Below are 24,853 nucleotides of genomic sequence, written 5' to 3'. Positions count from 1 at the left end.
AGGGCTGTCACAGGGCAAATGAGCTCTTGAAGAAATGTTGATGCATCAGCCTGCATCCAAGAACACTGAGGAAATAGGACATTACAAGAGGATAGTGACAGGGAAAGAGAGCGTACCCCTTGTCTTACCAGCACATTAATGAACAAAGAAGGATGCCAAGAGTCTTCATGGGAAAGGAATAGAGCAGGTTCTGAGTAAATTTATTAAGTACAATAATATCAAGACATCATCTGACATAGCACCTGTTGGATACACGGTGGTGCAAAGTGCTGTGTGTGCGCATGTGTATGTCTATCTCTACATAAATGTAACAGATCTCATTACGCTCTGCCAAAAAAGTATTATTATCACTATTTTGTTGAGAGAGAAACTGAAACTGTTTATTTTTCAGCGATTTAACCAAGTACTTCTTATGCACAACGTAATATAACCCATGTGTGTTAATAAAAGATTTATGACATGTTAGCCTAGCCTTCAAATTCCCCAGCATTTTCATATAGCCTATCCTTCCAACCTCGTCACTATAATCAAGGAGACCAGTCGGGAAAATGAAATCACTCCTGGTAGTTAAAAAGAAGGGAATTTAATATAAGAAGCTGATCACAAAATTCTTGGGTAAAAATGAATGTCAAGCTTTACCTCGCACTGTACATAAAATTAACTTAAAATGGATCCTGGATCTCAACATGTGATTCACCGCATGAAAAGCACAAAGGATAAAAATAACAGGATCATCTTGATGCAGAAAAAAACCTGACAGAATTCTACACGCTTTCGTGATTTAAAAAACACTCAACAAATGAGAAATAGAAGGAAATTACCTCAGTGTATTAAAAGTCACATATGAAAAGCCCATAGCGAACGTCATACTCAGCAGTGAAAACCTAAAAGCTTTCTAAGATCAGGAACAAGGCAAGGATGCCTACCCTCATCACTTCTATTTGACTAGTACTGGAAAGCCTAGCCAGAGCAGTAAAGCAAGAAAAAAATAGAAAGCGTCCACATTGGAAGGAAAAAAAAAAATAGCTAGGTGTGAAGATGACATGATCTAATATCTAGAAAATCCCAAAGATTCAATAATTAAAAAAAAAAATTTCCTGTTAGCACTAATCAATGAATTCAGCAAAGTTGCAGGATACAAAATCAGCACACAAAAACAATTGCTTTTCTATAACACAGTGAATAAACTGAAAAGGAAATTAAGACAATAACTTACAATAACACCAAAAAGAATAAAATATTTAGGAATAAACGTAACTAAGGAGATGAAAGACTTATGTACTAAAAACAATAGAACATTGCCAAAAGAGGGATGCCTGGTGGCTCAGTCAGTTAAGCATCTGACTCTTGATTCTAGCTCAGGTCATGATCTCAGGGTTGTAAGATGGAGCCCGGTGTCAGGTTCTACACAGGGCATGGAACCTGCTTAAAATTGTCTTTCTCCCTCTTCCCACCCCCGTTATCCCCTTTCTAAAACAATCAAAAAACATTTACAAAAGAGATTTAAAAGACACACAATAAATGAGAAAATACCCTATAGTCATTGGTTAGAAGACTTAATATGATAAAATGTTCATACTACCCAAAGTAATCTGCAGGTCCAATGCAATTCCTATCAAAATCTCAGTGGAATTTTTTTTTTTAAAGACTTACTTATTTGTAAAAAGAGGGAGAGAAGGGGTGCCTGGGTGGCTCAGTCTGATAAGCGTCTGCCTTCGGCTCCAGTCACAATCTCAGGGTCCGGGGATCTAGTCCTGCATCAGGCTCCCTGCTCAGCGGCTTGTCTGTTTTTCCTCTTCCTCTGCCCCTCTCCCTCCTTGTGCTCTCTCTCTCACTGTCTCAAATAAATAAAATCTTTGTCTGAGGAGGGCTAGAGATGAGGGTTCTGGGGATCTGTTGCACAACAATGTACATATACTTGACGGTATGTCACTATATACTTGAAAATTGTTTTGAGAATGAATTTAATGTGTTGTGTCTTTTGACACACACGAAGTCTGGCTGTTTTCTGTGTAGTTTACATATACCTACCATACAGATCCAGCAATGCACTTCCAGGTGTTTACTGAAGAGAAATGAAAATTGATGCCCCTTCACTCCTATGTGGAATATAAGAACAGCACAGAAGATCATAGGGTAAGGGAGGGGAAACTGAATGGAAAGTAATCAGAGAGAGAGACAAACCATGAGAGACTCCTAACTAAAGGAAACAAATGGTCGCTGGAGGGGAGGTGGGTGGGGGGTGGGGTAACTGAGTGATGGGTATTAAGGACGGCATGTGATGCGATGAGCACTGGGTGTTACACGCAACTGATAAATTATTGACCGCTACATCTGAAACTAATGATGTACTGTATGTTGGCTAATTGGGTTTAAATAAAAAAAATTTTTTAAATGTATGCCCTCAGAAAGACTTGCAAGCAAATGTTCATAGCAGCCTGATTCACAACAGCCAAACACTGGAAATAATCCGATGTTCCTCAGCTTGTGAGTAGATAAGCCAACTGGGATACATCCGCCCAAGGGAATATCATCCAGCAATACAAAGAAATGAACTATTGATATATGCAGCATCGGGGACAAATCTCAAAATGAGTGTACTGAGTGAAAGGAACCCGACACCAGAGAGTACACGCTATAAAATGGCATTCTAGAAAATGCACCTGAAACCAGAGCCCTGCTTTTTTGCTGGGAGTGATTTTGCCTCTCCAGCGACATTTGGCAATATCTGGCGCCGTTTTGGGTTGTCACAGCTGGGGAGAGGGAGGGTGGGTAGAAATTGAGGTGCTGCTAAACATGCTACAATTCCCTGGACGTTCCCCCGCCCCACAGCAGGGAATGATCCACCCATAAATGTCCATTATACCAGGGTTGAAAAAATCTGATAGTTATTTAGAAAAAACAAACAAATAGCTTAGATGTCACCTCGGGGCAGTAACAGAAGCATTGATTGACAGTAAGGGGCCCTGGGAAAATAATAGAAGTGCTCACTATTTCAAAACACCCTCAGGATTATAATGGTAGTTGCACAGATATATACATCCATCAGAGCTCATCAAATTATACATTATTTTTTTTTAATTTCAAATAGGCTCCATGTATAACATGGGGTTCAAACTCATGACCCTGAGATCCAGAGTCACACGCTCTACAAACCGAACCAGCCAGGTGCTCCAAATTACACACTTTAAACAGATGCAATTTATTGCAGGTAAATTATGCTTCAATAATGTTGATTTAAAAAAAAAAAAAAGTGTATCCATTGGTGTCACTAAGAGCTCCTGAGCTTGCACCCTCTCTATTCTGATGTTGCCAGAGCTGTCTTGCTTCTCCTGGGGAAGCCACCAGCATTGAGGCTACCTAGGAACTCACGTTCCTCCCCACTCTGATTCTGTTGAAACCACTGCCAACACTTCCAGAACCCACAACCCAAACCAGAAGTATGGTAGCTTCCCTCCTTGGCAGGACCTCACATAAGCCCACTGGCAAAGGAGTCTGGGAAATGCAGCGCCCGGTCTTCTAGCTCCCCGTGAACCTGGAGAGGGCAGGCAGGGTGCAGAGTAGCTATGAGCTACTTCCAGCACAGAGCTCACCATCGTCCAATATCCTAAGCTGCAGTCCAATCCACATGCCTTGACGTATACTCTGATGACACCTGGTCACACTGGGTCCCCTGAAAAGAATGTCGTTTTCCCTCCTCCCCATACTTCCAGTGCCAGTTAGATCTCACCACTGGTTTACCTGTGACCTACTTCATGAACCCCTTTGGTTACCCAGTTGGAGGCAAAATTCTCCCCACTCCTCTGTTTCTTTAGCATTTTATTCATATTACCTTTAGCAAGTATCACCTCGAATTAAACTTGTGTTGAGCAAGTCTTACTAGATCGAATTCAACATAAAAGTAGAGTCTGTTTTAGTTCATCTTTATTTCCTCACAGCTCATCTCCAGTGTTGGGTACCTATCTAATAAGCTGTTCAGTAAATACACGTTGAATAAAAGAGTGGTTAAATAAATTGATGAATGAATAAATGAAGTCTGTAGATAATTTTATACAATTATAAAAATGGGTACATCTGTATATTTGCCTACCTCTCTAAATCTATCTAATCTTGCACTTTTCTTTACTTTTTTTTAATTCCAATTATATTCACATTTATCAAGATCCTTCCATGTATCAGATACTGTGCTTAATGCTTAAGGTTTTCTGTAGGTTGTACTAATGGGAGATTGTAAAATAGCTATTAATAATGTTAATAAATGTTCACTAGGCGTTATGTCCCTTCCTGCACAAACTAATATGAAACTATCACAAAAGGCACATTGTCCCTTCTTTTGGCACTTAATGAGGAATTACTCGATGAATGAACTGTTCATGAAATCTATAAGGAGTCTGAGCAACTGGACAAAATCATTCCCTTCCTGCGTGAAGTGTCCCAAGGACAGAAAACCAATGACAAAGAGATGAAAGCAAAGTGAAATCATAATGATGTGATATTAGTATGTAAGCTTCCCAGGAGTTCTCCTCCACCAAGTTTGCATAAAAATAATGCTTAAAGCATTCTTCCCACCTGAACGGGAAGAACAAATTTTTCCCATTTGACCTCCACACACATCTATTTATCATTATGGAGCAAGAACCTAAAGAGGCCAAGGCACTGGTTTTATCAGAACAATTTCAAAGTGACCTAGCCAGATGGATAAATTTATAATGAATACTTTTTTTTTTCTTAAAGATTTTATTTATTTGCCAGAGAGAGAGAGCCCAAGCGGGGTAGCAGCAAGCAGAGAGAGAAGCAGGCTCCCCACTGAGCAGGGAACCCATAATGGGGCTCGCTCCCAGGACTCTGGGATCATGACCTGAACCGAAGGCAGACGCATAACCAACTGAGCCACCCAGGTGTCCCCAGATGGATAAATTTATATTGTAGCCCTGGAATACTTAGTTCCCAGAGGTGGCCAAGTGTTGTCTGTAAGAACAGCTTAACAGCCACATAAAGATCTGACAGCTCGGTGTTCCAGAAAGGCATAGTTGCCAATATCGCAGGCTGGGGTAGAGATTCCATTTCTGCCCCTGTCTGTGCACTTGACTTTGGACAGGTTGGCTTTACCTGTAAAATGTGTAGCAGTCATCGGGGTCATCGTACAGCTACTTCAGAATGTCATTGTGAGAAGCTCCTGGGCAGCTTAATTTGTTAAGCCACTGCCTTCGGCTCAGGTCATAATCGCAGAGACCCGGGATCCCGTCCCACACAGAGTCCCGCATCGGGCCTGAGGCTCCGCAGGAGTCTGCTTCTCCCTCCGACCTTCTCCCCTCTCATGCTCGCTCTCTCACTCTCTCAAATAAGTAAATAAAAAAAATTTTTTTAATGTCATTTTCAGACGTGTAGGAAGGAGTCAACACATTCTAGCTATTATTGATATTATTGCACAGCCTCTGAGGAAAGTGGCCTTCGGGCCTGTCATTCTCACAGCAGAAGCCCCTCCCGAGAGGGAAGATTTAAACCTAATCAGAAGTTGATCTACTCAAATTCTTGTTAGGCAAAAGAGATAAGGCAAGGGATCCTTGCGAAAGGGACACATTTCCTTATTGAAAACACTCTGCATTTGAAGTTGAACTAACTTGCCCACCAAGATTATGACAGGGAGTATGTAGGTAGTGCCTCAGCTCTAAAATATCACATTTCTGAGAAGAGATGATAAGATAATGTTCTAAGCCCGCCGATCTGGTTGAGCCCCCCTCCCGTGGTGCTCTTGCATCATACAGGGGTGATTGGAAATGATATCTTATTTTCAAGAAGATAAGCGTTGGTCGCAGTGGACGGAAGGCTGCCATTTTTCTCTGAGACCTTATTTTTCAAGTACATGGGGAAAAATCACCTTTTATGCGATGTAGAGCAGCTCCCAGCATGTAACCCCAGACCTCCTGGAGAATCGGGACACCTGAGGGATTGTATTCATCACCACCTTATTTTCTTTCAACACAGAGAACACTTACTCTGAGGGCAGTGTTTGTTCATTCTTAACAGAGGAGGACTTATTCCAGCCCGCTACTGCTCTACGCCTTCTTTCATAAGACAGGCAGTAAATATCAAACTTCATTCTGGGAAGGATAATTTTCTGCTTGAGCTTCAAATAACCATCATAAAGAAACAAGTAGGAAAGCAGTGACTTCATATGAAAAGTGTCATGTCAAATAAATAGAACATATAGTCAGTGAAATGTAAACCAAAATATTCATTGAAAAGAAAGGCAAGCCACTCTTTTTGCATACGGCAGTGTGTTCTCCAACTCACCCAGGATACAAGATCCCTTCAGTGAATGGATCTTAGCCTTTGTGTGGTTCTTTAAGAGTCTAGTGAAAGCAGTCCTCATACCAGAAAAATGTATGTATGTGTGTGACCATATAAACATGTATGGAATTTTAGGTACCTGGGTGCCCCCGCAAGTCCACTAACCCTCAGGTTAAGAATCTCACCAAGAAATAAAGATATAGTCAAATTCATGGACTCTGGAGTCAGATCTAGGCTCAAATTCTACTTCTAAGTCTTACTTGCAGTTTAAGCTCAGGAGGTTTTTAACCTTTCTGAGCTCTAGTTTTATAGCCTGAAAAAAGAAATAATACTATGTCATAAGTTGATTTTGAATATTAAATTAGATAATCTGTTTAAATACTTAGTGTAATCCTAGGCATGTACTAAATACTCAATAAGCATTAAGATTGTTATTAGCTAATAAAATACCAAACTTGAGCCCTACAGTGGCCAGAGAGAACTTTAGTTCAAGTTCAATGCTACAGACATCTACTAAGTGTGTCCTATTTTAGGAGGAGCATGGTGGGATTCTGAAATGAGAATGCTGACAGGGACATGGGGCTGAACCAGGGAAGTGCCAGGGACAAACGAGGTATGCCGAACACCAGGTGGCACAGAGCTCAGAGTCTTCTTCTATTCTCAGGAGGGAACTTGGTCATGCAGGCACATTTTATTATACACCCTTATACCAAACCCACAGCAGAACTACAACTGCAATGCCCATTTCACAAAGGAAAACTGTGAGTATTTAGGTAATTTTTTATATATTAAGAGATAAGCCAAAGATATTTATATATTAAGAAAGATAAGCCAAAGATATTTATAATTTATGGATTAAATGGAATAAGTCCCAACACTAAGAATATTTTGGTTAATCACAGGCTACTGCTGGATTGTACTTACAATTACATCTGGAAAAGTATGAAAGTTAGGGGTCAAGAAAATAGGTTACAAAACTCCATGTAAAATGGAGTCTTTTCTGCCCATCTTCTCATCAGATGCTCGTTAATGCTGTGATAAAGACACTCAAGACTGTGAAATAAGATGACAGCCTTATAACCCACCCAACCAAATCAGTAATACTCACAGTACCTCATTTCCTTGGGTATGGATTGTTAATGGTGAGTCAGTGTCTATGGAGGAGGTAAAACAGAATATATTTAAAAGAAAAGAAGGAAATGAACCAATGACACGGTATTCTCTGGCCACTTTCAGGCTCTTTCGGAGCTTACCCTCCTCTGGTGTTCTTCTGCCCTACCCCTAAATATGAGGTTTTCAGCTGATCTCTCTACATGGCCAAGTACCATGAACCAGGACAGCAGACTGTTAGACGGCTGTGGGGACCCAGACCGTCTTTGACTTGAACTAAGCAGGCAGCCCTTCCTCTGTTCCCCTCAATGATTTCATTCCAGGAATTGGGCATATATTGCCAGGTATTTATTTTTCCAAGGTAAATTTCAAATCTAAATTTGTATGTAAAGTAGCCTGACATTTAAATATTGGTAACTAATTCATACTTTAAAAGAAAACATGGCACAGGCAGAACAAATCATGTTGGCGGCATGAGTTTGAGTTTTTGGCAGTAGGTTTTAGTATTCCGGGGAGATCTGTCCCTGGTGTTTTTCTCTATAATCTTTCGCTGGAAACACCTCATCTACTCTCCTGGTTTCAAATTGCTGAAGCCTCTCACTTCACGTACTGCCCTCCCGACTTCTGTATCTAGCTGCCGACCCCATCTCCCTTTGCGAGTCTCACGGGCCTCTCAAACGTGGCACACGCAAAACTGAACTCATCGTCAGTTCCTCCTGCTGAATAAGTGGTACCTCTATTACTCAAGAAATGTGGGGGTAAGGGGTGCCTGGGTGGCTCAGTGGGTTAAGCCTCTGCCTTCGACTGGGGCCGTGATCCCAGGGTCCTGGGATCGAGCCCTGCATCGGGCTCTCTGCTCAGCCAGGAGCCTGCTTCCCCCTCCCTCTCTCTGCCTACTTGTGATCTCTGTCTATCAAATAAATAAATAAAATCTTATAAAAGAATAAAAGACACGTGGGGGTTATCCTTCATTTTCTCCTCTCTTGCCGCCCTTGCCCAGCCCATCACCCTTCTGTGTATTCTCTTCCTAAAAGATTTCTTCAGTGGGTCCCCTTATCTCCACCCGTGCTGCTGTATCAAGCCGTCATCACGTTTTGTCTGTTTTGCTACAATAGTTTCCTCCAGATTCCATCCACCCTTTGTCCTACCAATCTGTTCTTCACTTAACAGCAAGGGTGATCTTTTAGAATATTAAGTGGATCCTATCGCTCTCTGCTTCAGTTCTTTCCATGTCTTTACAGTGCATGAAATCCAAGAGAAGAAAGTAGGTCAAGTAGGTGTAATACTACTGCATCCAGTGGACTGAGAGTATTTTTTTTTTCCATCAGTGAAACAGGCATCAAGATACCTACATCAAAGGGTTATTGTGAGGATGCAGTAAAGACCAATGTTATTTCTGCATTCCTTTTATATCAGCTTTTTCAGGGAAGGAGGTAATATTCCATGAACATTTATATTGCTAATAGCTACTTTACACTCCCCAATTAGTACCACCTACAGAGAACCTTCTAAATGTTTTAGTGACAGTGGGTTTCCTTTGTATTATTGTGGCCTCAAAGTAAAACATCTGCCTTAATTAAAAGATAAAGCCCTGCTTTTAAAAATTATGGCACAAACTAAGTTCAATTAAAAACATAGGATGGAGTAAAAAAATAATTTCGAATGTCTTCAGATCATTTTTTTGTTTTAAGTTTTGACATGGAAAATGATTAGCTGATATGCTTGATACGATGCTACATTGTAAAAATTGAGCCGCTTTTTGGCAAGTATCTGATTTCATTGATTCGGATTCCTCTTTGCCTGGAGCTGTGCAGGACGGTCCGTTTCCAAAACAGCATCATGAATTCAGCAGCCATAGTTCCATCCGTCCCCATGGCTTTTCTTTCGATTCCCAAGTTCCAATTTAGAAAACCCCACAGTGGGAATGAATCCTTGAAATCTGCAGACTGGTGGCTTAAAAAACCAGAAGTGAAGGTGAGAAGCTGCCACTGCAGGTTACATGGACCTATCTTTATAGAACTCTGACTAACCCAGCCCAGATCTGGGCTGCCTTTGTTTTTTGGTTTTTGGTTTGTTTTTTTTTTTTTTTAAACTAGATATTTATGAAAGTCATAGAACCACTCCACGATGAGCTTCTTGGCTGACTTACAGTGTAATTGCGAGCTGAAAATTTTGGCTGCTCATGAGCTGAGTTTGTTCATGGACCACTGGAGGAAAAAAAAAAAAAAAGAGGGAGAAAAAGAGAGATTATATCTCTATAATTTAACCCTCATTTTTTATCCCCAAGAATAAGAATAATTTAATTCACTACACCTCAAATGGTGAATTCTCCCATTTAGTATATGCTTGTATTAAATATACAACGGACCTTTTTTGATTAAGAAAAGAAGGTTTTCAATTTAAAAAACAATAATTTGGAGGGTTGTGCTGAAAGAGAGGCTTATAACTTTGTTCCTTGGTGGGAATTCTTGTAAATATTCATTGAGAAAGCAACAGATAGGAAAGACTGTGCTAGGGTGACATCAACCTGTACAGGTACAAACTGTAACCACTGGAAGGGACTCTGAGATATCCAGTCCAAATTCATTTTATAGACAACTAAACTTTAGCCCCAGAGGGCAGAGTGACTTAGACAAAGTAACATGTGTAGTTACTATACCTGAGGCTAGAATAGTCTCATGAAGTAAAACAGGTTCCCAGTTCTCGTGCATAGAATTCTATTTCTCCTTGCAAAAGTGATGCTTTAGGAGAGTGCTGAGCGAAACAAGTAGATTGAATGTATGAAACTACTTCCAACCTCTCCTAAAACCCCACATAAACTATAGCAAAGGGATTTTGTAGGGTGTAGGCCAACATGGATGGGAAAAGGTAAAAAGAGACAATAACAAGATCTGGGCAACTGGGGAAAAAAAACAGATGAAGGGCCAAGGACTTAGTGGATCTGAGAAACAGAGCGAGCTCCTGTGTCCAGCTGTGCAGGTTGTGCACTGTCCCAGTCTAGTGGACACTGCTCACTCAGACTCCAAAGTGAAGGCCTTCCCTGGAGTGGTGCTGAGCAGAGCCTGCACAGCAGCAAGCCAGAGCTCTGCGGAGAAAACAAATGCAAAGCAGCCATGAAGGAAGGGAGAACTATCCCAATTTGCAAAAAGAATTCCCCAAAAGTCAGGGATTGAAAGTACTAGGTGGCTCTGGAGAAGAGGATAAATGGGAAGGAAATGCATGTGCACAATTAAAAACGGGCTATAGCTACAGGTACAGAGACAGGTTTCGTTAGCCTAGAATGTATCTTGTTGTGAAGTGTGGGGCAGGGATCCAATTCTGCCTTTTTTCTAAATGACTAGTTTCATTGAATATTTGTTGAGTGCCCCCATTTTCAAATAATAAATACTTCTATCTGTCGAGAGCTGCTTCCAAAGTTTTATTCTAGCCAGGGGTCTGTCTACATTACTATGAGCCGCACGCATTTATGGGCCTAGGAAACCTATTAGAGCTAGGTTGTTAGGTTGGATATATTCCTGTGAAACAGCCCATTTCTCTCAAGCTGATTCTTAAGGCCATAACTTTTTGTTAGTTCTGTTTGTCTCCTTTTAAATATCTTAAGAATTCATTGTCTTTTCGCATGAAAAAATGCTCCACATCACCCGGCATCAGGGAAATAAAAATCAAAACCACGATGAGATACCACCTCACACCAGCCAGAATGGCTAAAATTAACAAGTCAGGAAATGACGGATGCTGGCGAGGATGCAGAGAGAGGGGAACCCTCCTACACTGCTGGTGGGAATGCAAGCTGGTGCAACCACTCTGGAAAACAGCATAGAGGTTCTTCAAAAAGTTGAAAATAGAGCTACCTTATGACCCAGCAATCGCACTACTGGGTATTTAGCTAAAGAGGACAAACATGATTCGAAGGGGCACCTGCACGCCAATGTTTATAGCCAGCAATGTCCACAATAGCCGAACTATGAAAAGAGCCCAGATGTCTATCAACAGATGAATGGATAAAGAAGATGTAATACACACACACACACACACACACACACACACACACGGGAATACTACTCAGCCATCAAAAAGAATGAAATCTTGCCATTCGCAACGTTATGGATCAAACTAGAGGATATTATGCTAAGCAAAGTAAGTCAGTCAGAGAAAGACAAACATACGATTTCACTCTCATGTCGAATTTAAGAAACAAAACAAATGAACATAGAGGATGGGAAGGGAAATAAAAAGATGAAAACAGAGAAGGGGCTAAACCATAAGAGATTTTAACTATAGGATACAAGCTGGGGGTTGCTGGAGGGGAGGAGGAGACATGGGTAACTGGGTGATGGGCATTAAGGAGGGCATGTGATGGGATGAGCGCAGGGCGTCATATGCAACTGATTAATCTAAATTGTTTCTGAAACTAATAATATACTATATGTTAAGTAAACTGAATTTATTTTTTTTATTTATTTTTTTTAAAGATTTTATTTATTTATTTGACAGAGAGAAATCACAAGTAGATAGAGAGGCAGGCAGAGAGAGAGAGAGAGGGAAGCAGGCTCCCTGCTGAGCAGAAAGCCCGATGCGGGACTCAATCCCAGGACCCTGAGATCATGACCTGAGCTGAAGGCAGCGGCTTAACCCACTGAGCCACCCAGGCGCCCAAGTAAACTGAATTTAAATTTAAAAAAAGAACTCATGTCTTTCATAAAACTCACATATTCTCCTTAACTGTACGTCAACATGAAATAAATCATATCAGTGATTATCAGAGCAAAAGTATTACAACCACCAGCTTCTTCTGTGCTTAACATTTTGCTGGTCTTCCAGTTTCTTCAACTTGATAATGGGACATGCAAGCTCTTTGGTTTTAAAGCAACCTTTTTTTAAAGCCTCCCTTCAGAGCCCCTAGCTTGACCTTGCACTCCAGTCGTATTTAAATATGACCTATTATTATATGACGTATTATATGACATATTAAAGATGCCCATCTATCTGTACAAGGCTCCCGATCATGCTCAGACATAGCTATTTATACATACTATTGCTACTGCTTAAGGGATGCTTCCTTCTCAATCTTCTGGCTAGAATATGAGTTCTTCTTGAGGACTCATTGTAGACGTTGTCCCCGATGGGAAGCTTTCTGAGTCAGCAGTGGGTCACATAGCCCTCTTCCCTGCTCCTGTAACCCCTGCTCCTGCATCTTCCAGCATCATGCATATCCCACTGAGTTGGGACTGACTATCTCCTGAAGGGCCTGCCTACTGGACAGTAAGCTCCCTGAAGACAGGAATCATCTCGCTCTTACTGACGTCCCTTGCATCGAGCCCAATCCTTGGTACATAGTGGGGACTCACTGCGTCTGAGGGAATGAATGATATTTGTTCCCTGCAGAATGTTTGGAAGTAAAACTGAAAAAAAAAATTTTTTTTTAAGAAAATGACTATAAATCCCCAAACTTGAGACAATTCTTCTAGCACTGTTGGCTTCCTGGCTTCTGGTTAACTTTGTCAGCCTCACTGCATATAAAGCTTTGATACTTCTGTTCTCACTTAAAAAAATCCTGTGAGCATTTTCTTATGTAACTTCAAGTTCTTTGGAAGTATCACTTTAGTTGTTACAAGAAGGTGGTGCTCTAGAAGCAACACACATTCCTTAGGTATTCTACATCGTTAGACTTTGTCACTTGAGATGTTTTGCTGCTATAAATTGTGCTTGAGTGAATATTTTTGCATGGATACTTATGATACATTCTGGAAAAGAAATTACTGAGTGAGAATGTCACAGTGCTACATGGAGTATATCAAAGTACCTGCCTCAATGTAATACTATGTTTCTTTAAGAGTGAAGATTTTATTAAAAAAAAAAAGTCGTTCATTTTTACCTTATAGTTATTGGTCATTTATATTGTATATAAATATAGCGACCTGGGTCCACTTTTCTGGTTAGTTTGTCTTACTGATTTCAAAGCTACATGTTGAAAATGCAGCCCCTTTGGAAATGCTCGCAAGTATTTCAAGTTTGATGTATGCCTTTTTATCTTATTTTTCATGTATGTTTTTAAGACTTTGTTTACTTATTTGACAGACAGAGATCACAAGCAGGGAAAGCGGCAGGCAGAGAGAGAAAGGGGGAATCAGTCTCCCTGCTAAGCAGGGAGCCCGATGCAGGGCTCAATCCCAGGACTCTGGGATCATGACCTGAGCTGAAGGTAGAGGCCTAACCCACTGAGCCACCCAGGCACCCCTTATTTTTCATGTTTTTAATATTTTTTTAATTTTATGCACATTTATCTATCTGTTCTTCTGTGAATTGCTCAACTGCTTTTCCACATAGTTTCTTGCCCTACTTTGATAAATTAGATATTTTCCTATGTAGACATACACTTATAAAATATATCTATATTTTACAGCTATATTAGTTTCTTCTTTACATTTAACTTATTTGGAGCTTATTTGGGGCTGTCATGTGAGATGAGGCTCTAACTAGTTTCTGGGTTTTGTGTTTTGGTTTTGGGTTTTGTTTCTGTTTTTACCAAATAGCCAGTTTTTCTAATACTGTCTCTCGGCCATCAAAGAAATGTGCCTAAAGACAATCGTATAAAATAACCAGACTCCAAAGACATAGTTCAGTGTTGACCATGAACTTTGCTTTCTCCTCCCAGGCGAGCAGGAGCCAGCTGTAAGCAGTGATTCTGACATCTCGCTGATTATGGCAATGGAAGTTGGACTGTCTGATGTAGAACTTTCCACTGACCAAGACTGCGAAGAGGTTAAGTCTTGAAACGGTGACTATAGAACAAAGGGGTGGTAGGACCCAAGGGGAAGGGAGGGAGGAGGACCTCAAGAATTGGACCCGGCTACACACACCTCCAGAACCACTTGGTAACTCCACGGCGCTCCGCTCAAGAATGGTAATGAAAGCAATATCCAAAGTCACGTTAATCAGGAAGCCGTCTCTCCAACTGTACAACAGTCCATGGCCTTGGCAGCTGGGAAGTTGAAAGCTGATTTTCCCTCCCATGTCCTTGTAGACACACTTCAGGAGCTCCTAAAACAGACCGAAAGGACATGCTTAGGGCTTCTTAGTTTTATTTCCTTTTCTTCCAGGTCTTGTTTTGTTGTTTGGGGAATGTTGTTTGATTTCTTTGGCAGTTTCTTTCTAAAGACTGTGTGCAGTTTACATGATGTCCACCCCTTCGGTTGACTCCAGCTTTTGTACAGAGTTCTGTTCGAAGCAGCAGTTCCTGCTGTGACCGGTTTGTACGTGGTCTTGGAGATGAACGGCCTTGACCTCTCGGCATGAAGTGTGCTTGGCTTTGGGACGTGCCTCAGCACCCCGAAACGGTCTAAGGCCAGCTTTCCTTAAGAATCTAAGTTCTTTCAAGTGGATCTTAAAGATCCTAGCTGCCAGAGACCCCAACACTAAGCTCTGAATCCACTGAGACTACCACTCATCATTTGCATTCACATCACGCTGGCTCCCACTTGCCAGGCTCTGTTAATGGCCCCCGTGACGTGAGAAGCAAGCTTCATTTTTGCCTGGATCTTACAGTGTTTGACTGAAATTCCAAACTCAGAAGTCCCCTCTGGGCTGTAGCGCTGTTCTTCATGACTGTAGGGCTTGTAGCTGGGACCGCAAGCCCGTTTTTAAGACCAGTCACCGCATATTCTTCCCAAAAGCAAAATGTCTGTTACAGTGGTGTCCGCTAGGCTGAAACCGTCTTTTGTTCTTGTTCCTTCCACAAGTGGCTTCTGTAGGTGATGGAGGCTTCAGAAGAGACCCAGTCCTCTGGGAACCCTGTGTCAAACACACTGGGTTCTCCCAGGTGTGCGAGCACCTGGGTTTTCCCTTAATCCCAACACACCTGGGTTAAACCTCACCAGATCTCAAGGAAGGGTTCATGGGAATCCTTGGCAGCTTGCTTCCTGGGCTCCCCAAGTACATCTAAATCTCAAGTGAGGAGGGACGTGTGATCTGATAAACCATTTGGTCTAAAAAGTACAGCATGGGGAATTTGCTAACCAAGTCTCTCCTAACGGAGAGAGACAAAGAGGGAGAGGAAAAGAGGCATCCAATGGATACTGAAACCCACCGGCATTTTTAAACTACTTACATTTTTATTCTTTTTTTTTCTTTCTTTTTCTTTTCTTTCTTTTCTTTTCTTTTCTTTTTTTTTTTTTTTTTTTTGTAACTATGACAGAGATGTGCTATTTTTTCAGTGGGGAATTTTGTAATTCATTTAGACTATCCCCATGCAGAGATGAGGAAGGCAGTGAATGGTCTCCCCGGACAATCATGGATCACCTCACCCTCTGTCAGAAGGCGACGGGGGCTGCGTGGGTTCCTAAGAAGGAAGGCTTTTCTCACTGAGTCATTTACATCTTTAACAAGGCTTTTCCACCTCATTACACTAATACTCATCCAAAAACCAGAGCTGGGCTGTGTCGTAAATCGCTGCCTGCTGACACGTAGAGTGGAGGTCACGGGAGTGGATGGCAGACTACTGGTCGCTCGCCCCCACCCCCACCCCCGCCACCTCCCCCCTCCCCCACTCCCATCTTTAATGATTTCCTATTTGATGCTTTCTGAGTAGGCAGCAAGGCAAGGAGAATGATGACCACCTTCAGAAATGTCGCAGCTCTCTGGGAGTCTCACACTTCCTCTAATGAAACCCAGAGTCAGTGTGCGAAGGCAGGCAAGGAGGAGCGAACTCAGCACTGAGCCGAAGTCCGGAGTCTGGGCTGAGTCACGTGTTTGCTGAGCCTCTCCTCTCCCTCTGCGAAATGAAGGAGTTCCACGAGATGATGGCCAAGGCTCCTTCTGGCCTTGAGACTGCTAATGAGCTTTTTGCCCTGGGAGGGGGGCAGCGGAGGGGTGGGGTGTCCATTTTTTGGCAGATGGTGATGACATATAGCTGACTTCGTACCTTGGGGAGGCAGTTTCTTGACACATAAGGGACACGAATGGCTTTGGTGCTGAGAATGACTATCGAGATGATTCAGGGTTGAAGTCCAAGTAGGAGTGGTTTAGTTTCGCCTGGTTTTAAAACAGCTGTTTTAAACAGAGTCTGTAATGTCAGGATACCTTCAAATTCTAGTCCTCGGTCTGGGATTCTTCGTCTCAGAGTGTTTCTTGTTCTTGATCAGCATAGCGTTACACTGTGTACCCTTGAGTCAGCTCTACCTGAAGCACACTTGGGTATTCACTTATGACAAGTGGAATTAGAAGGATAATCCAACAACAAAAGAAATAAAATTGTATTCCATACCCAGGAGAGAAAATGCCCTTTGCACTGCATACTTCTCCATATGATGAGTGTTGTCTCTTTTGGCCGGTGACCAGATAAATCAGGAATCGGTTGCCTTTGTACACCACAACGTGGCCCCCCTATAGGATGCTGAACAGATGAGGAGGGGCCCGGAGCAGGGTGAGGGGCATCTGAGTGGGCTTTTACCCCAAGGAGGTTCTGCTGCAAAATCCCTGAGCCTAGGAGGCTCTCCATTTACCAAAGGTTTGTTTTCAGAGGATTTTCTTGTGGCTTTGGTGGTTTAAAAAAAAAAAAAAAAAGTTCAACCAGCATAGAAGCGTTTAAAAGAAATGAAAAACTTCTCCCATAGCCTTCTTCACCACCACCTGCCCCACCCCAAAGAGTAAATTCTGAGCTGGGAACCCTCTAGAAGCATATGCAAACTTCATGCATATTTACAGATGCGCATTCCTCTATAATGAGTGTCCAGACCAGCACTATCCAATAGAAATATAATGCAAGTCACTCATGTAAATTTTACATTTTCTACTGGCTACATTTTACAAAGGAAAGAGGAATGCTTTAAAATAATTTTAATGATATATGTAATCTTTTTGTTTCAATGTGTAAAAAGCATAAATGAAATCTTGTACATTCTTTTTTGTATGAAATCCTCTAAACCCATAGTGTGTTTAAGCTCCCAGAACGCCTCATTTTGGGCGAGCTACATCTCCAGCCCTGTGTCAACAGCCACATGTGGCCCATGGCTCCCAGCTGGATAGCACAGGTGCAGAGCTGCTCCAGCATTCTCGCAAGATCCCCTGACCCTTGCAAAGAAAAAAAAAAAAAGTTAAAACCTAATTACCTCCAGAGAGAACTAGACTCCACCCAAGTTGCCTAATGAGAGCCCCAAAGATCTGTTTGTTTTATGACAAGTAAATAGTCAGGCCATGCTTTTTTGAAATTTCTGCCTGACCTTTCTCACCATACACTGATGTCCATTACTATTACCATTACTTTGCTGACCTATTTTTTTTTTTTAAGTCACACAAACCATGTTGATTTGGTGCTGAAATGAAATTGTCTCCCTCACTTCTATGACAAACCCTTATACTGGTATGTGGCACTCGGGAGCCAAAAAGAATTCCATCCAACTTCACCTCAACCCCTAGTTCTCCTGCTTCCGGACTGGCCAAAGGCCTTTTCCCAGTGCCAGTGCTCCCGGGGGATTTGAGAGGGAAAAGTGGGAAGTTACATACTGACTCCAGGTACAAGACTCTGAGTAGCCTTATGGAGAAGAAGTCTTTGGGGTTGTGACCACCCAGCCCTATTGGGTGAATCGTGATAGCTGCCTGCTGCCAGCTCTCAGCTCAGAAGTCAGCATCCTCTCACCCCAAGGCTGTGGGCAAGAGAGGGAGCATTTCCATTCCCTCAGGAGAACGGAGAGTCACCTCTAGGAATTGCCTTTTCCATGTGACTGATCCTCTGAGAGGAACTGAGCCCTGATCATGAATACAGCAGCTAACCATTGATTTCGTCTCCAGAGCTTGGTTACCCCTGAAATAGTAACCTAGGCAGGAAGAAGGGGAGTTGGGAGAAGCAGAAAGAATAGCAGAGGGCTGCCTGGCTGGCTCAGTCGGTAAAGCAAGCGATTCTTGATCTTGGGGGTGTGAGTTCGAGCCCCACATTGGATGTAGAGATTACTTTTTAAAAATCGTTAAAAAAAAAAAAAAGACAGTGGCAAAATCCACCTACCTTTTCTGACATCACCTCGTCATGATGGTAACCATGGAGGCAAATCCCTGTCCAAAGATTGTTTTCAGTATTTCCCTCATTCTGGACATTAACGGGTCTGGGTTTGGTTATGTCAGAAACTACGGTGCCTGGGGGCTGCTTCAGACCGTGCTGACATCCCTGTGGCCACCAGACCTTCAGAACCAAAAATGGTGACAGATAGCCTGACATGGGGTTCTTTTTTTTATGTATAAGTTGTGTTTAGCTGAAAATTACTGCAGAGCATAAAAAAATAAGTGGCATTTAGTTATCCATGGAGTGCATCACCTTGATTGAACACAAAGAAATCTCACTAATCAAAAGTCTTTCAGAAAATCTGAGATACGGAGTCACATCCTCTGTGGAGCAAGGACCCAGCCGCCTGTGGTACTGTGGCCCCTGCAGCAGTTTCCAGTGGCATTTTTTATATGGTGGAGCTTTGATCTCTTTCCCTTTTTCCCTGTATGTGTGTGTGTGTGTATCTGGCTTTCATTGACTGCTGTCTCTTTCTGTACAGACACCTACACACAACCTTTTCCCATCTTTTGGGACAAAAAAACCTTGGATCTGTAGCTTTGGATCTGTAGACTTACCGTTATTGTGAATACCATAGTTACTGTTGTTGGTGTTTTTCTTGTTTTATTGTGTGGCAGTGTCTATATTTGCACTTCTGAGGAGGAAAACCAGTTTACTCTAAAGGCAAATTAACTTCCTCCGAAATGGAGTTAGCCGTTGTCGCTTCTCCTAGCACTAATTTAATCACAGACCGCTATAGCTATTGCCTTTTTTTTTTCAGGCTCCCTTGCCAATAAAGTCTCCTAGGCAGATAATGGCCAAGTCACAACTCCAGAATGCTATTGAGATCTGTTATGTTCTACCTTCCTAGTCCACCAGAGGCCCCTGAGGTTAAGATTTCTTAGAAAAATGTCAAGTGGCCAGACCATATCCCATGTCCACTCATGCTTCTTAACTCTGCTTCTTAGCCCAAGAACTTCCTCTTTGTTAAGGAATCCGAGGGCCATTTCTTCCTTAAGACTGAAAAAGAGACACAAAGAAACCATTCTTCTAAGGTGAGGGAGGAAGGTTCCCTGCACAGTGCTGTGTGTCACAGACATGTAACTGACGATGGCAGGAGGTGGGAATACCAGCCTGCAGGAAGTGAGAAGGGATGGCTGGACATGAGCATGGGCACTCTTTCCAAATAAATGCTCATCCCTTAGGTTTAGAGCTGACCCCATGTTTTTGGGTATGTGTGTGTGTGTGTTTCAAGGAGTTTAACACTCATGAGTTAAACACTCATGGTTGCAAAGAAGGTTGGGTTGTCTGAAAGATAAATTAATTCTGAGAAGCAAAATGAGTTTCTCAGCATCACGTACCTCTTCTCTTTGCCTTCTTGTCTCCCCATCTCACAGCTCCAGGCCCTTTGTAATAGGAGCAGCATTTTGTAAAAAAAAAATAATAATAATAATCCATAGATTGGTCGCCATGCTTCCACTTTAACCCTTATGATGACACGAAATTACCCCAAAACGAAAGAGGTGATTCCGGGTCCTATACGTAGATCCTTATTTATCAAATCATTTAAGGACAAAACCTGCTTTTTGTGCAAAGAACCCGATGAGGTCACTCGCATCTCTCTTTATCACCCTGTGAACTGTCTGCCTCAATCAGATGACTTTTTCAGGAATCTCAGTGATCAAAGACCTTTTCATCCTTGTGCTCCTCTTGATTGATGTTTGTACTTACTACAGAGCTATTCGCTCCCTGAGAAATGTTTGTTGATGATAATGATGAGGCAAGAACCGGTCTCTTAAGGGGTCCCGGGTCTGTACAGAGCAAGGGAGAACTTCTGGGGAGAAGGTAGCTAGCTCCACCCACGGTATCCAGAACTGCTGCTGGCAGAACGTCTGTGGTCTTGTCCTCCTTAGTGAATTGAAAGGCTTAGAGAAGCAGGAAAATGTGAGGACCATGTGTGCTATGTAAACCAAAGACCAATCACCATCCAAATGGACACATGTTCTTCCATTGCCTCATTTAATTTTCTCCTAACGGTCTCGTAAATAAAAGTGAAGGTGGGTTGCCTAGTCAGACGAAACTGTGAAACCTTAGGGGGTTTTCTCTTGCAGGCTGGAGATGGCCCTTACTAAATCCAGAAATCTAAAAAAAAAAAAAACAAAAAAAAAACACAATAACGTATCGTGGCCTTAGTACCACACCATCTTTCAAGTCTGGTGTTTCGTCTCCCTTTTCCCTTCAAAAAGTTTTAGACAAAACTAGCGCTTTATTGTACTCGGAATTATTGTTCTCTTTGAGAATGTGAAGATTTTCAATAGCCAAAGAATTTTCATGTAAGAGAGCTTCTTAATTAGAGTGTATCCCGCGCTTTTGAAGAAAATACCAAACTATTGCCTGTGCGAAGAGACAGCAGAGCAGTTGGAGGAAGCTTGCCAGCATAGGAGCTCTCTGTTGGCATCTGTGGTCCCTCCTGGTCAGTAGGCTGTTCTAGCAAGGGGGCGGGGCGCCCTCTGCTGGAGGAATGCCGTTCTGTCAGCCAGTTAATTTGACTAGGGTCACCATTTTTCCTCAAGGACTAGTTACTTGCCTTTCCTCACACAGTTTCCGTCTATCAAAAGAGAAAGGAATGTCACAAGCTCGGAAAAGTTGAAGGAGAGCCCCACAGAAGATCTTACTGTCCGCAGCCCTTTCTTCGCCAAATGTCAAAGCATATCATTCGCTCTGTTGGCAAAGGAGATGCCTCTGGCTGGAATGTTTGTGCAGAGTTGGAAGGCAAGGGCCTGAGTGTTTTGTAACTTATCTCCACTCTCTTCTTGTCAAGTCACAAAGGAAGATCAATAAACAGACTTCTTTCATATGAATGTAAATGGTGTGAAATACTGACGTGTTTTGTACATGTACATAATAATATATTTACTTCCCGCTTTCACATTAGTGATCTGAAATGGCTGTACCATTTTATAATTAGAAAGAGATGGAGGGGGTGGGGGAGGGTTGGAGGGGCTGTTATTTTTATAGTGGGATGGCCCCTATATTTAGAAAACTTGAAGTAATTTTGTACTTGTGAAAAGTTACATTCCATTCATGTCCTCAAAAATAATGGAACTTGTTCTTTAAAATATTCGTGAGCTGGGAGGATGACTATTCTAGTTTCCAGGGGAGCCTCCCAAGCAGTGTGTATGTGACACCCAATTTTGTAGACTGCAGACCATGACCAGCAACTGCCATTTCAATAATGTGAAAAGAAAAAAAAACCGACTTCTTTTAGTCCTTTTGTATATAACGCATTGTTTTCACGGGGGCGGGGGGATGTGGAACAAAGAATTTACCATTATAAAATATTCAGAAATGGCACCATAAATCCATCTCTAGTATTTTCCCTGCTGGCAAGAAAAGAATCCAGTGGATTTGTTTTTCCTCCCTATACATGAACTTGTGTGCTTTTATCGTAAAACAAGTCATGTCAGGTGGAATTTTACTTTGGCCAGTCCGCAGATCGTACCCGTGGTGGTACCGTCCTGCCATTTCCCCATCCTCCACGTTCAGATCCAGGGACAGCTTCCTGGGTTTATTTGCCACATGACTCAAAAATCACAGAAGTGATCACTGTTAGCATTTGCATGGGTAGCTTTTAATTTGGACCTTGGTTAGCTCTTCATTGCCGAGAACTTAAGCAGTGGTTTACGTAGTCTGTTTACCAAAACATCGTCTTCTGTACAAAGCCACAGGTCTATTTAAATGATTGGTGAAGGCGGTGTTGGTTTGGGGGTGGGGGGGTAGGAGGTGGTATAAATCTCTCTTTCCTTTTTCCCCACCTCAGGCACCCACCTTACTCCTTCCAGAGCACTTTATCTCTCTCTTGAAATACACAGAAGTTTTAAAAACTGTCTTTAAAGGGATTTATTTGTCTTCTGTTGGGAGACATGGACTTTTATTTTGCTTTATTCTATTATCTGTGTGTTTGGAGAGCATAAACAGTCTGTCTCATACTGGGCTAGTAATGAAATATTAAGGACAATAGTTGGAAACACTCAACCTATACAACATGGCTATTTTTGTTATTTAGAAGATTATCATGTAAATAAGTGCAATCGTGTTCTTATGTACTGGTAAAAATAAAAAATTGCAACTATAAAGATTTGAAAAGGATTGTGAATTCCAGGAAATTTAATTGCAAAATTTTGTTCGGTTTTGTTTTCTAATAAAATGGAACCAGATGCCTGTGTTCATGTCATCCATATTTCCTAACCACGTTGGCGCGTCTTGAGTTCCAGAGGCGGCACTATGGGTTTTAATACATTGGTATTGACCATTGAATCATGATTGTGTTTTAAAAACATTAAAATGAGAGATTTCAGTAACTGTCTTATTTCTCTCCGGGACCAGGCACCTAACCTCCTTTTAGCTCTGTTCCTCTAAGTGAAGTGACTAGAAGATTTTGAGCAGGGGTGCCCGAGTAGCTCAGTTGGTTGATCTTCCGCCTTCAGCTCAGGTCATGATCCCACGGTCCAGGGATCGAGTCCCACATTGGGCTCCCTGCTCAGCGGGGCGTCTGTTTCTCCTGGTCCTGCCCCTTACCCTGCTTGTGTGACTCTCTCTTTGTCTCTCCAATAAATAAATAAAATCTTTATTTAAAAAAAAAAGATTTGGGGCAATTTCGAAGAAGAATGGCATCTGAATTAGCCCAAGGGGTTGTTCCATGGGAACTGAGCGTAATTGCCCATGATCTTGAGCAGGTTACCTCAAGCGGGGAATACCAGATGGGCTGGGGTCGCGAGGTCTTTTTTCTATACTTACTTAAACTTTTCTAAAGGATTTTTAACAGTAATTCCTTAGAATTAGCAAGGGAATGCTACAGAAATAAAAAATATGGGAGTCGCCAGCCTGGGGAGGTAAGAAAGGAAGGTTAAAAAAGGAGAGGCACCTCTATTTGCTGTTAACACCTGCCCGAAACCGCCAGTCCCCTTGGTGTGCCTTTGAATCTCTGTGTGGCCCACCCAAGATTGCTGACCCGGCCCCGAGAGGAGCAGACAGGGTTAGACATGCCCGTGCCCTTCAAGCCAAAGACTGAAGCCGTCCACCCAGCCGGGCAGCCCTCCAGGAGCTGCGGATTCTAGCAGGTCTACTATTTCCCAGCTAGCCGGGGGGGGGGGGGGATCCCCAATGGATTCATTTTCTTCTTCCAAAACATAAAATGCATGTGCTTTCATTATAAAATGAACGATGTCGTAAATAGAATTTCCCTTTGCTTCCCCATGAGGTCTTCCTGGCCAGTCTGCAGATCATACACACGGTGGTCCAATGACCCTGCCAGAAACTGCTGGCGGAAGTCCACCTGTGCTGAGCACTGTGGCCTCCTGGAGCTCTTTCCTGCCGAAGTGGCCAACTGCTGTGTCAATAGCCAGGAAACCGTCCCTTTGCCCGGACTGGTCCTGGCCTAATTTGTAGGTAGGAAGACAGTCGAAGAGGATTGTTAGTGACAGTAATAATCGTGCCACATTAGGCACTTTAAACTTTGTTTATGCTTTCATTATTGCAATTTTAACCTTCCCAGACACCTATTGTCAGCAATGAAGCTGACATCTGTGTGTGTGGCTCAGTGGAGGGGGGACTGCGGGCTCTGACCCAGGATCTAGAAAGCATCTCTCCAACTTCCACCCACCGCCTGCTAGATCAGGGTTTCCCAAACTGGAAAATGGATTCTGTGGGATCTGTTAGACATTACAACATAGAGCCTCAAGGTCAGCTCCGTTGGAATAAGGCTTCACATAACACATTAGAAGCTATTAAAAACTTTCAGGAAGTCTTTTAGTGAGTTACCCATTCAATTGCGTGTAACTCAGCTTTTCCTAAGCTGATGGATGACAATCCTCTTTTTCAAAGGGCATCGTTTTCAAAACTGCACAAGACCACTTTTGTGCCACTCACCCTGCTTATACTCTCTCTCTCTCTCTCACACACACACACAAATAAAATAAAAGTAAAAAATATGGGGGCACCTGAGTGGCCTCTAACTCTTGGTTTTGACTCAGGTTGTGATTTCAGGGTCATGAGATCGAGCCCCAGGTCGGGCTCTGTGCTCAGTGCAGAGTTCTGCTTAAGATTCTCTCTCCCTCTCCCTCTGCTCCTCCCATTCATGCTCTCTCTCTCAAATAAATAAATAAATCTTTTTTTTTTTTCTAGATAAAAAAATCTGTTTAGTTCTTATCTAGGTCTCCTAATTCCTTCTAAACCAGCACTGGTGTCTCTTCTCATCTCTTTGCCTTGGTCGAGCAGTACTTTGCACTAGGCTGGGATACTTACTATACATAGAAGAGATAACATCCACTGGTATGAAATTCAGATGACTGAGAGAGGTTTCCTTTTATTTTTTAAGATTTTATTTATTTATTTGACTGAGAAAGAGAGAAAGAAAGAGCACAA

At 42.3% G+C, this 24,853-nt stretch overlaps 1 protein-coding gene across 1 annotated transcript in view; it reads left to right on the top strand.

The window, feature by feature from the left end:
* RNF150 (ring finger protein 150) overlaps positions 1-22,647 on the top strand; it is a 272,530-nt gene extending 249,883 nt beyond the window's left edge. The window contains exon 7 of the mRNA XM_004768461.3: positions 14,057-22,647. Coding sequence (XP_004768518.1) covers positions 14,057-14,175 — 119 coding nt within the window. The 3' untranslated portion in view covers positions 14,176-22,647. The remainder of the gene's footprint in view (positions 1-14,056) is intronic.
* Positions 22,648-24,853: the final 2,206 nt, after the last annotated feature.

Source organism: Mustela putorius, unplaced genomic scaffold, assembly GCF_011764305.1.
Source record: "Mustela putorius furo isolate JIRA1106 unplaced genomic scaffold, ASM1176430v1.1 tig00000083_pilon_pilon_pilon, whole genome shotgun sequence".
In the NCBI taxonomy this organism is placed as follows: domain Eukaryota; kingdom Metazoa; phylum Chordata; class Mammalia; order Carnivora; family Mustelidae; genus Mustela; species Mustela putorius.
The sequence above is the reverse complement of the archived record's forward strand: the minus strand, read 5'-3'. Positions and strand labels throughout refer to the sequence as shown.